The sequence below is a fragment of the Genypterus blacodes genome, unplaced genomic scaffold (assembly GCF_046128005.1).
Source record: "Genypterus blacodes isolate CSIRO-AG114 ecotype Tasmania unplaced genomic scaffold, CSIRO-AGI_Gbla_v1 ptg000221l_1, whole genome shotgun sequence".
NCBI lineage: Eukaryota > Metazoa > Chordata > Actinopteri > Ophidiiformes > Ophidiidae > Genypterus > Genypterus blacodes.
Window position 1 is genome coordinate 143,427 of NW_027467020.1, and position 13,339 is coordinate 156,765.

A 13,339-nucleotide genomic window follows, 5' to 3' on the forward strand; every position below is an offset into this window, starting at 1 on the left:
AAACGTCTGAATCAAGACCTGAATGTGGATCAGTCTGACTCTGCTGTCACTCAAACCTTGTGTGTGTGTGTGTGTGTGTGTGTGTGTGTGTGTGTGTGTGTGTGTGTGTGTGTGTGTGTGTGTGTGTGTGTGTGTGTGTGTGTGTGTGTGTGTGTGTGTGTGTGTGTGTGTGTGTGTGTGTGTGTGTGTGTGAACAACACAAACATCTGAAGGTTTTGAACTCAAGATTTAGTTTTGCAGAAACAAACGTGGACAAAATTCCTGAATCCTGATCAGCTGATCTTTGTTTGTACAATCTAAAAATCCAATTAAAGTCATCATGTGATCAAAGTGCAAACAGACAGAACTCGTGCTGAAGCTTGGAGGAGGTATGAATCAACTAAAGGAAGCAAAGCAGTCCGGCTCCATTCAGGATGTGAACCCCGTCTCTAAACTAGAGTCCGTCTTCATTCAGCTCATCAAGTCTTTATGTGAAAGCTCGTCTCATTGGCTGAAGGTTTCCGTCTGTCATCTCCTTTCTGTCGTTCACCCGTCGTCATCTGTTGTTGTTTGGGTTCTGGACAAAGTTGACGGAGTACGAGCCCGAGCCCGAGTCCTGGTTCACCTGGAAGTTGTTAGTCGAAAGACCAAAAGGCTGCAGGATCATGTTGCCCAGATCCTTTAGTTTACCTACACACACACACACACACACACACACACACACACGTGAGTTCAGGTCCGGATTCCACACAATCGTGTGTAAACTAGGAAACTTACTGATCATTTCCTCTTTAAGCTTCTCATTCCTCTCATGGATCTGCTGAGGCAACCTCTGGGAGAGAGACAGGCAGACAGACAGACAGACAGAGAGAGTGTTACTCTGTTGATTTTAATCCTGCAGTACTGTAGCAGTCTGTTTCTCACCATGCAGGCCTGTCTGGCCCTGATCTGATCCGGGTCCAGTTCCACCACTTTCTTGTAGTCCTGCAGAGCCTCTTCAAGCTTCTCTGTCTGCTCATGAAGCTCCGCCCTCCTCAGCAGAGCCCGCACATAGTCTGGCTTCAGATCAATTGCTATGGCAACCACCAAAACCAATCAGAACACGTTGGTCTGGAGGCTTTGTGTTGTTTATCGTACAGATTTATGTGAGTGACATACAAACCTCTGGAGCAGTCTGACAAAGCCTGATCCTTCAGGCCCTGAGAGAGAGAGAGAGAGAGAGAGAGAGAGAGAGAGAGAGAGAGAGAGAGAGAGAGAGAGAGAGAGAGAGAGAGAGAGAGAGAGAGAGAGAGAGAGGGGCAGAGAGAGAGAGAGGCAGAGAGAGAGAGAGAGAGAGAGCGAAAGGCAGAGAGAGAGAGAGAGGCAGAGAGAGAGAGAGAGGGGCAGAGAGAGAGAGAGAGAGGCAGAGAGAGAGAGGGGCAGAGAGAGAGAGAGAGAGAGGCAGAGAGAGAGAGGCAGAGGGGGAGAGAGACAGAGAGAGAGAGAGAGGCAGAGAGAGAGAGAGAGAGGCAGAGAGAGAGAGGCAGAGACAGAGAGAGGAAGAGACAGAGAGAGAGAGGCAGAGAGAGAGAGGCAGAGACAGAGAGAGGCACAATTATAATTCAGTCTAAAAAATATCACATTTGAACATGAAACAGTTAGCGTTAGCTTGTAGCTAAATTAGTTTTAGCCTGTGGTGTTAGCATGATGTGGTGTTAGCACGTGGAGCATAAGCAGATGGTTGTTGTTGCCTTAGTTACCAGGTGAAGCCGTGCAGCGGCTCGGTTGGAGAACAACACCGCCCTCTCCTGGCTGAAGCAGACGGGACATAACAGCAGCGCCTCCCTGTAGCTTTGCTCCGCCTTCAGCCACTCTGCAACAAATCAGCCAATCAGCGAGGAGGAAACATTTCACCTTCATACAGTCAAAACACTTTGATCGTCGCTCTGATGAAACCTGCCCTGATGGAGCACTGAGCCAGTATGAGAGAGATAACATGTTCACACACACACACACACACACACAGGTCAGCAGGGATCACAAAGAGGTTTTAATACTTGTGTGTATGTGTGTGTGTGTGTGTGTGTGTGTGTGTCTTACCTCCAGCTTTAAAGTGAACGTTTCCTTCATCCTTCAAACTTAAACTCTGCTGACGTCGACTCTGTAAACACACACACACACACACACACACACACACACACACACACACACACACACACACACACACACACACACACACACACACACACACACACACACACACACACACACACACACACACTTGATTGTTAAGGTGCTGGCCTCTTAATGGGAGTTAAACAACATGACATCATCGTCTCTTCACCTCCTTCTCCTCCTCTGTCAACTCCTTCTCCACCTCCTTCAGGTACTCATCATCAAACTCCACTGACTCTTCATCCTGCTTCATCTCCCACTGCTCCTCCTCCTCCTCCTGTTGTCCTGCATTCTCCTGCAGCCTGTCGCTCTGCTCCTCCTCCACCTGTCGTCCTGCACTCTCCTGCAGCCTGTTGCTCTGCTCCTCCTCCTCCTCCTCCTCCTCCTGTCGTCCTGCATTCTCCTGCAGCCTGTCGCTCTGCTCCTGCTGCAGCCTGTCGCTCTGCTCCTCCTTCAGCCTGTCGCTCTGCTCCCCCTGTCTCCTGTCTCCACGAGGAGCCAGAGTGTCCTGGCAGTCGTAGAACTCCTCCATGTCCTTGTCCTGGTCTCCTCCTTGTCTCTGGTCGCTCATATTGTCACTGTGAGACACCGAGACAAGTTCAAGCGTTTTCAATCACCAATACTTCTCACTATCACTTTGGTTTGGTGAAACTAAGCTGAGGTCAGATTCAGGTTTAGATTTCACAAACGTGTTCAAGATCAATACTGTTCAGATCGATGTCAGCTCGATAGATACTTATATTAGTGATCAATTCTTCACGTTCCTTCTCTCCCGAAGCTGAACCCTTTCTGCAGTGCTGGGTCGCTAGGCAACGGGAGCTTGGCGATTGATTGATATTTTCCCCTCAAATGCGCTGTTTGCTGCGCGTCCTTTTGACCCCGCAGGTAAGGAGGGTTACGTTAGGGTTACGCTAGGGTTACGTTAGGGTTGCGTGGGGGTTGCGTAATGTTACATTAGGGTTTGTGTCATGACTCAGACGAAACAAATAATCAAACACCGAAAAATGAGGCCAAGTGTCAGGATTCGCTTCAATCGTGTTTCTGCTCAACAGTCGCGATGTTTCAATCAGATCGATCGGTGCAGATTAATCAATAAAAACAATGACAACATGTTGTGTTGTGTTGTGTTCGCTTACCTGTTTAGCTAAAGTGAGTGAAAGCTAAAGAACCACTGCGATCACTTCCGGGACTTCTTCTTCTTCTTCTTTCTTCTTCTTTTTTCTTCTTCTTCTTGATGTTTATTGGCGGTATTGGCCATCAGCGCCACCAGCTGGTTTGGATCAGACTGTCAGTCCTGTTCAATAAGATTCAAACCAAAACTGTTCCTTCTCCATTTTTTTTTGTAAAATATCTATTAAATCAAATTGTATTCTTATTTTTGAGCTTATTAATCATATTTATACTTTCCAGCATGAACCAAAACACGCTGACGCTCTTCATCACAGTTGTCAACATTAATATGCTGCACACATCATATTTACTTGATTCAGTCTTTCACAGACCTCTGACCCTCGGTGACCTCGGCTGCTGTTCCCTCGTCTGTCGGTAGGAATGAAAGGCGACGGTTTGATTCCTTTCTCCGCCCACAAAAGAGAACTTCCCCATTCTGTTGTTTGGGTCCATTGTGTCTCTTAAATGTTCAATGGACTCATTCACATCATCGCTCTTAAAGACTGAAAGCATGCAGACACATTTGTGTCACATGCAAATTAATCCACATTGCTGTTTGTTACCATGGTGATTATTGTGAAATCATAACTGTACCAGATTGATGGTCTGCCATGACCTCTAATGACCTCTAATCACCCTCCTCCCCCTTCCTGTCTGTCAAAAGAAGAGAGGATTCAGGTTTTAACCGCTTTTATTTGTTTTCATTTATATATTTTCATTGCAGTTTTTGCAGCTAACGTGTAAAACATGAAGTCATGCCCAAAATTCATTAAGATCACTTTCACTTCTCATATGATACTGCCTGTTTCCATAGAGACAGTTGACTGGCAGAAACATTTTAGGATATGAGAAACATCACGATCAGTAGCTGATCAATCGTGTCCAACTCGATCATGTGACTCAATTTCTCCATGGAAACCGTTTCACTGCACAAACAGGCGATGATCAAATCTGATAAAACAACTTCTGTTTTATAAATATAAACTCTACACTTAAATAAGAATAATTACTGATTATTGACATTGTACATATGATTGATTCTCCACCCATTCTCAGCCAATCACAGCGCATGATGAGTCAGCAACCCTTCACTGTGGCAGAGCTACAGAGAGAGACAGAGAGACAGACACATAGAGAGAGACAGACAGGGAGACAGAATAAATATTAAAAGGAATTCATAACAATTTTTTACATACTGTTAAATTCAGCTTTGTTCATATTTCGGGCATAAATAAAGTTTTTATGGAAAGCTACAGCACGTTGTCATGGGAACCAGAAAGTTTTCCTGCATCAGTGTGAAGGGCGGGGCTTGTGAAGGTGGAGCATATTGGAACTGAGACGGTGAGGCAGGGGGAGGCAGTAGCTCAGTGGGTAGAGCTTCCGCTTGGGAACTGGAGGGTCGCCGGTTCGGGTCCCTGCCGAGGTGCCCCTGAGCAAGGCACCGAACCCTCAATTGCTCCCCCCTCTGCGTAGGGTGGTAATGTAATGTAGGTCGCTTTGGATAAAAGTGTCTGCCAAATGCTCGTAATGTAATGTAATGTAATGCTTGTGCAAGGGAATGAAGATTAGAATCAAAAGAAGAAAAAGGAAACACTTATATTTCACCTGAAATGATCATTTTTAGCATTTTTGTAGAAACGATCAAATAATCTAAAAATCATGATGATGATGATGATGATGATGATGCACCTGTTGTTCTTAGTTATTTTGGTGCAATCGTCATCAATGACTGTGAAGGTGACGCTGAAGCCATCACCATGACGACATGCTCCACGCCGCACATAATGACTTACAGGTGTTTTGTTAACCTGTCATCATGTAATGATGAAGCAAGAGCACACGCAACAGGAAGCACAAGGGGCTCAGGTAGATCTGAACGCAAAGACAACAACATCCCCATAAATCACAAATATGACAAACCTATGTTGACTAACTGGGACCTCCACAACCCAAAGACCGGGATGCTGGAACAGAATGGATCCATGTGGACTCAGATGGTTCTGATCTGAGTTGAGTCTGTGGTTATTAGGTGGTTACTATCTGCCTTCTTACTGTGCAACCACATTATAATCAACTCACAGTTTTGTGATCCTATTCAACTTTTTTGACAATGAGCCAAATCACAACAAACAATATCTCAAGGCACTTTACACTTAAAGCATTTAAAGACACCAAACATTCCCCCATGAGCAGCACACAAGGACAAAGTCCTGGCTGGACTCAAGCTGACCCTGACCCCAGATGGCCACTGGTGATGGTTATGAATGTCATGTTACAACAGATATTCTAAGTGTTTTAGGGCTTTTATCTCCTACTCTTCTTGGGAGCTCCTGTAACCATCGGTAACCCCCGTCTCACTCTGTTTATTTCACCTCGTTTACGATGCGATTAAGGATCGTCGTCACATTATTCCCTCAGCAAATCGGTCTGATCCAGAACCTGGAGTGAGACGGACCAGACCACCTGTACAAACTAAGATCTACTTTTTAGTCAGAACCCAATCTGCTTTAAGAATATGGGGCCTAAAAGTAGCCAACTCCTACTTTTACAATTCTACTGATATTAGGTTCCAACTGCTTGAATTGAACGTGCATCCAGTCACATTTACCCAGAATCCTCTCTGTCCCATGTGACACTGTACAGTACTTCCTCTGTACCTGCTGGTTCCAGTGTTTAGTCTGTACCTGCTGGTATTGTACAGTTTTCACTCACAGCATTCATATATTTGAGGTTTTTGAACGACCCGTTTACCAAATATCTGTTTGCAGGTGAGAAAATCTGAGTTTTCCTCCCGCAGGAAGTAGAAGCAGCAGACAGGAAGCATCAAAAAGACGACGAGCTGGCGTTTTTTTCTTTTAGTTTATTCATCGATTCTTCAAACAGAGAAAAAAACATTTACAGGCTGATTTTAATTTCATGATTTTAGAATCAGAATCTCTGATCTGCAAACAGACGGTAAAAAGAGTCGAACAGAGGGAAACAACAGCTTGATCTTCATCATCATTATCATCATGTCTGTAGTGTGGCTCAACCTGAGGCTCAGGCCCTCTCAGCAGACCTGCGGTCAAGTTATTTTTCTATTTATCTTCAGATATCAAATGAATTATCCAAACTTTTTTCAAATTTCGTTTTTTACTGTTGAACTTGATAAAATTTGAACTTTTATTCTATTCTTTAACATTCATGATCAAAAAAATAATAGCATCAAGAGAACCCAAACCGGACCGGAACAGGACCGGAAGAGGACCGGATCAGGACCGGATCAGGACCTGGCCTCGGATTGCTAATACTTGACTAAAAGTATTTCACAGTTTAAAAGGTTACCGTCTGTGTCTTCATCATTATCATCATCACTTCAACACGAGCAACTCAAATAAAACATTTGGAACCAGAACCAGCGGGTCAGCTTGTGGGTTTCACAGACCGCTGCTCTCAGTCGGACCAAACCAAGACAACGCCAACATTTAGAGAACAGAAGAGAAGATTTACAAAAAACAAATAAAACGGACAAAGTTTTTCGTAAATGCTGAGTGTGCTAGCACCTTAAGCTAAGGTGGGCCGAACAGGTCCAGAACCCAATGGTCCACCAAACATCTTCCCTCAATGCTGTACACTGCTGTCCCTGGTGTTCATGGGTTAAACTGCAGGTTACTGTGTAAACCGAGAGGGGGGGGGGGGGGGGGGGCAATTGATTTAGCAGAGCAACCAGGTTATGTACTTCCTGTTAATATCTAATCAGATTGGCTGTGAGCCAATGAACCCCCCCCCCCCCCCCTTACCAGTGAGGATGACGAAACACTGACAGGAAAACACAGAAGCCCCGCCTCCTCCTGTCTGTCATCAAAGACACAAGCATGAACACTTCAGGTGTCAGTCGGGGGGCGGGGGAGGGGTTAACTTGTACTTCCTGGACTGTGTTGTGGTGATGGAGGGGGGCGGGGCTAAAAATGAACAGCTAGCAGCCCGACTCTCACACTCGTGCTACGTCTCGAACTGCGTGAGCAGAGCTCGGACTTCGGGCGTGAGCTGCTTGGCGGCGCTGGCTGCTTCAGCGATGGCACGGCGGTACGGTCCTTTCCTCTTCCTGTCAAACCGGGACTGAAAAGTCTCCAGGAAGGGTGAGAGTTGAGGAAGCGGCAGGAAGGAAGTGGTGGGCGAACCGAACCAAGACACCCGCGCTTCCTGCCGCACCGCCAGCCCCGTGTCACCGCGCCGCGACACGGTGATGCCGAGCACGCGCGCCGGCCACCAGGGGAAGCCATAGATCTTGGCCCAGACTATGTCGCCCACACACACCATCCGGCCGTCAGGCGTGGAGCACTTTGAAACGGACTTGGAGAAGACGGAGGAGGAGGAGGAGGAGGAGGAGGAGCAGGAGGAGGTGGAGGATTTGCGACGCCTCTTGTGCTCCCCTCCCTCTTCTTCCTCCTCTATGGCCTGTGTGTCCCTGCCTTCTGCTAGTGGGGGGGGAGGGGCGTGGCAGGGGGAGGAGGTGCAGCGAGGAGCTAAAGAAGAGGGGGAGCAAGAGGGGGGAGCAGGGAGGGGAGAGTGACAAGAAGAGGAGGGCGGGAGGAGGTCAGCTGGAGGAGGAAGTTCAAAGGTCTCTGTTGAGCTGCACTCAGAGTGGGAGGAGTCCAGTGAAGAAGAGGAGGAGGAAGAGGAAGGAGGGTCTGCCAACCGCCCCTCACCTTCGCCCTCCCCTCCTTCCTGCCCTTGCTGCTCCACCCCCTCCTCCTCCCTCCCATCATTGTCCTGTGTCTCCACAGCAATGCTGGGCACACATAAGGAGGAAGAGGAGAAAGAGGAAGAGGGTATTGGGGAGCAGGGAGCAGATGGGGCTGAGGAAGGAATGGGGGCAGGGTTTGATGCCATGCCTGAAGCAGACTTAGGGGGTGATGAGCGAGCACATTGTTTGGAAACGGAGGAAGAAGAGGAGGATGAGGAGCAGGATGCCTGGCCTTCGTCTGTACGATACCTTTGGGGCTTTAGGCGCATCCTGGGTGGCAGCGCAGCATGTGGGCCTGAGCCTGCAGCAGTAGGGTTGAGGTGCTGCAGGCGACGGGTGAAGTGGACCTTCTGATTGTGACTCTGGAGGGCGGTGGCACGAGTCACGGCCTTCGGGCGGTCCTGGTCCTGATCTTTGGGACGCTGATGTGCAGGTTGCGAGTTCCTCGCCAGTTTCTTCAGAACCTGGCGAGCTTTGGAACGATCTACAGTAGAACCTTTGGCCAGCACCTTCTTAGAGTTCAGCTTCAGACGCACCCGGTTGGACGTGGAAGATGTTGATGAAGAAGCAGTCCTCAGGACGCGCTGCGAAGAAGATGACGATGAAGATGACATTTGTATCCCCGATGATGAGCGCCTGTCAGAGGCGCTGCGTCCTCCCTTCTCATCACGGTCGCTCCTTAGTCGTTTGACCTCAGTAGACACCGGTCCATCTGTAGGTCTCCGTCTGCGAGATGTCTCCTCACCCCTCAGATCCACGGACACCACGGGGGCCCGTCGGACCTCCCTGGGCCCCGCTGTGGTGACCACGCCCTTGCACTTGTCACAGAGGACTTGGCGGGGGCGAAGCTTGATGGCGTTCATGATCGAGGTGGGCTCCTCACAGCGATAGCGGCGTTTTGGCCGTTTGATCTTTCGCGGTGGCGGCTGAGGTAACGGCTGGTTGTAGGTGTCCCTGATAAACAGAGGAGGGGGGTACGGCGCCCCCTCGTGGAACAACGGTGGCGGTTTGGATGTCCAAGGGTGAGGAGGAGGAGGAGGAGGAGAAGGAGGAGACGATGGGTCGATGCTCACTTCTTCCTGTTTTACGGCTTCCTGCTGCGACTGCGTTGGTGGCTGAGGTCGGTCCCTGTCGTCCCGTCTGGGAAACACTGTGATGGGAATCCCATAAGGTCCGAATCTGGAAGAGAAGGAGCATTTGGATGAGAAACATGTGGACTCCTTTCATGTCAGAGTTGCAGTGAGTTAGTCTGAATATTCATTGTTCTACGAGGATGAACGCCTGCAGCGCCACCATCAGGACATACAGACTACATGACCAAACTCCAGACTCAGCGCTTTCTGAACCAACGTCACATTCTTTCATCATTCAAAAGTCAAATAGCCCAAAAAACAAGCAGGGGTTAATAAGTGAGGTTGATTAGGCTGAAGTGACTTGTGTACTTCATTGTAATTAGCAGCCATCATTTAGCAGATGAGTGACAGGGCATCAAAGCTGCTGGAACATCACTCCACATTTCCTCGCACAATGACATTGATTTCAAAGCACCAACGGTTTAGTGACATTTCCCAGGTTATTGGGGACAAACCATCACATCCGGTCTGGACCATCAGCACCTTCTCTCAATGTGCCAGTAGATAAGATGTAACGCACACAGGTTTCATCTTAAAGGAGTCGTTTGTGCAAAGTGCCTTGAGATAACATTTGTGGAGATTGGGCGTCATGAATAAAGTTGGACTGAATTGAAACTAGCAGCTCAGAAGCAGATTTATTTCCTTTATTTCCTCTCTAGTTCTCCCTGTCAGATGCCAAAATTCCTTTGAGCAGCTCACGTTTAGGGCGGCACCTAACCCTAACCCATTTTTAACAATTAATCTGCAGATTATTTTTTTGATTAGTCCATTAATCTATAGATTATATTTATTAGGCAATATAACAATAATGTCCCCCAAAATAAATATCAAACTTATCTCATTCATATTTCAATATTTTCTTCAATCATCTTCTCTTGAAAACAAACAAATGTAACAAAGATTGTCAGTGCATTATTCCACAACCAGACACCTTCTGACTGATCATCTCTGTTTTACAATCCAACACTTTGCTTATTCAATTCAAGTAAAAGTGATGGAGCGCCATCTGCATTTCACAACAAAAACACACGAGACGCAGGTCAGTTTACGCTTCCGCACGTCAGCGGGCAAAGAGCCGTGTGCGGCCCGCGAGCCGCGCGTTGGCCACCCCTGTCCTAGTGTCTCACGCTTGGTGGGCGGGGACACAAAGTGCTGGCGCCTTGACAACGCGCTCCGTAATGCTTTCACACGCCGTGGGACTTTAGGCCGCAGCTTGTTCTCCGGGTGCGTGCTTGCTTTCACCAGGCGCAGCTATCTTACGTCATTATGACGCGTCAGCGCAAGGCGATGCAAATCCACGTATTTACGTAATCGAGTAGTCTATTTACGTCGACCCCACCCCTACTCAAGTTACTTCATTGATTAGTATTTGGAATTCAGTATCACTTTCATTTGTTTTCCTAGCTTGTTTCGCCTCCATGTTGACGTGCTTAGCTGCTCATTGGCTGACTGCATAATTAGCTACAACCTTAGTATTAGACGTTCAATTTACTCTCATCCGTACTCAATCTGCGCTGCGTGTATCATGTACATTTGGCCCTAATTGTTTATACACACACACACACACACACACACACAACTACAAAGATGTCCTGAATACATCTAAACAGAGAGAAGTTGACAGATTGGCTTTGCACACTTCATACGTCAATTGCTATATTATCATGATAAAAATATTGCAAAGGGAATGTTGTTGCCTCATCACACAGGCCCACAGGCTTATGGGTCACATATGCAGGTGGACTCTCTCCCCTCCAGCCATCACTATGTTTGATGCTGTGGCTAACAGCTAGCTACAACCGCTCAGTCCAGACATTAGATTAAGTATAAAATTAAAGCATTGATGTGACGATTCACAAACTATCACATTGATCCTCAGAGGAGCTTCTGCTTCATCTGCTCCATAGAGTGACTGCAGTTTTTCTAAGATGTTGTCCATCTAGATGAGTCGGGTGTCGACCACCATGAAGAGGCGTGGGCGCAAAATACACACATGGAAGAAACACAGAGCTTTGAGTACACAAGGAAATGCTGTGACATCACTTCCTGTCTCAAATAAGAAAAATAAGCTTTTCATAGCTAAACTGTCTCAACACAGAGATGAGGAGGAGGAAGAGGACGAGGACACATGGACGCAGCTCTTTACATTTGGTTTGGCAGAAAGAGAACCATTCAGTTCCAAACCCCGATGATGGTGGCACAGATGAATTGATACTAAATAAACATCATCGTCACTAGTCATTGCCCGTGTTGTTGATTAGTCAACATAAACAACCCTCAGCGGAAAAACAACGTTTCTGTACTTGAGTCTCTTTTCTCCAAAGCTCTTTCAATCGACACCCTGATACCTTCAGTGCCTTGCTCAACAACACTTTGACTCAGGCTCACACGCTTAATACAGAGAATTCTGTGGAACATGTTGATAGACAGCTCACATCTCCTTCTGCTGACTGATCAGTGGAACCAGCAGAACTCTACTTGGTCACAACACTGTCCTCAGCTTGTCCCTTCTAACAACCCAGACAAGATGTTCCACTGCTGCTGCTGATAAACAACCCACAAAGAACTGGAAACACAAAGAGGCGCCTCCATTCTGGTCCACCAACCAACCTTGGAATCACACCTCACATTTCCTCAGTTTGGAAGCCAAACAGGGTTCGGGTTCGATGGGACCTGCAGCGGGAACCCTGATGACATCACGAGTGGGCGTGTCTTATTTAAACACCTGTCAAGTCAAGTTTGTTTTTAAAGCTTAATATCCCAGACAAAGTCTCAGAGCTTGCACAGACACAGAGCAGAACTGATCCAGGCCCAGAACCTTCACAGTGACAAAGCAGCTAGACAGTTAAGAGTGTTTAGTTAAGGTTTACATGATCTCTGAGTTTATTAAAGGGGTTCACTTTCTCCTTTTGTCATTCTTCAAAGGTCAAACGATGCTTTATTGCATTAAAACCACATTTTACCTTTTGGAGACGTCCATCAGGACTCCCGAGAACACCTTCTCTCCCAACCGAAAGGACACCACTAGCGCGTCATCGATGACGTGGTCCAGGGAGACCCGGACCTCAGACCCGGGTCTCAGCTGCTCCACGGAGCCGAGCGGGGGAGTACAGAGTCCAAACTCAGCAGCGTTCTGCTCGGGCTCACATCCAGCAGCCTTCTCCTCCTTCACCAGCTTCTGTTTGGGGGAGCGGCGGGCCGGTGAGGAGCCCAGCAGGTCCCGGGCCGGTGAGGAGCCCAGCAGGTCCCGGGCCGGTGAGGAGCCCAGCAGGTCCCGGGCCGGTGAGGAGCCCAGCAGGTCCCGGACCGGGAGCTCCTCCGAGCTCACACCAGAAACTGGATCCGCGTCTTCACCGTCTATGCTTCCGGCCTCCGCAGCATCGGGCCTCGGCTCCGGTTTGACCACAGCCGCGTATCCTCTGTCCCGGTCTGTAGTAACGTTGGTGGTGGGTTCCGCCGGTTCTGCCAGCGAGAGCCCGGCTTCGGTGACGGGCGACGGATCCGGGAAGGAGTGGAGGAAGACAGCAGAGGGCTGAGGGTCCGCCAACATGCTCCGGTACACCGTCCCGCCGACCTCGGGCTCCCCCGCCGGCCCGGGAGAGAACCGGTCTATACTGTTCCGGTCCAGCGGGGTTTTATTCAGTACTTCATCGTTGTCGATGAGCGCTTTTCCCGCCGCAGGCTGCAGCTCCGGCCTGACATGGCGGTGCTCCTCCCCGTCATCCTCCACACTGGCGACTACTACATCCACACCCGGGGCGTACTCCCGCGTCCCGTCGGCGACTTGCTCTCCGGCCGGTGGGTGCTGTGGTCCTCCCGGGCCCGCTGCTGGTTCTGGTTCTACCGGGCCCTCGTCCTGTATCACCGCAGCTCCTGGCTCTGCAGCCACGGCCGCCATTTTCTTCCGCTGTGTTGCTGAGCGGCGCTGCGCCCCGCCCTCCCATAACGCAGCCAGCTGCGCAGACACACAGCTATTGGCCCGCGTCGCTGCCTGTCACACGAAACGCAGAATAAGTTCACCTGTGATTGGCTGATTGTCTTTAATGCTGTGTTGCGTCCGCGAGGGGCGGAGCTTGTCTTTGCAAGAAAGAAAACATCAAAATCTGCTCAATGAAATAAACTTGTTCAATAAAAACAGCATCACTTTACCAATAATACTGATAGATAAACCGCAAAA

General features: G+C 48.6%; 2 protein-coding genes across 2 annotated transcripts; both read right to left on the reverse strand.

Moving 5' to 3' along the window:
• Nucleotides 1-213: 213 nt before the first annotated feature.
• Nucleotides 214-3,364, reverse strand: ttc1 (tetratricopeptide repeat domain 1). Its single transcript, XM_076170483.1, has 8 exons — nt 3,270-3,364; nt 2,303-2,711; nt 2,059-2,119; nt 1,719-1,831; nt 1,142-1,178; nt 904-1,052; nt 757-811; nt 214-669 (listed from the first exon to the last, which is right to left on the reverse strand). The coding sequence occupies exons 2-8, from the start codon at nt 2,702-2,704 to the stop codon at nt 536-538; spliced, it is 951 nt and encodes a 316-aa protein (XP_076026598.1). The 5' UTR covers nt 2,705-2,711; nt 3,270-3,364; the 3' UTR covers nt 214-535.
• A 3,674-nt stretch (nt 3,365-7,038) lies between these two features.
• pwwp2a (PWWP domain containing 2A) lies at nt 7,039-13,083 on the reverse strand. Its single transcript, XM_076170482.1, has 2 exons — nt 12,126-13,083; nt 7,039-9,208 (listed from the first exon to the last, which is right to left on the reverse strand). Exons 1-2 carry the CDS (start codon nt 13,058-13,060, stop codon nt 7,285-7,287), a joined length of 2,859 nt encoding a protein of 952 aa, XP_076026597.1. The 5' UTR covers nt 13,061-13,083; the 3' UTR covers nt 7,039-7,284.
• Nucleotides 13,084-13,339: the final 256 nt, after the last annotated feature.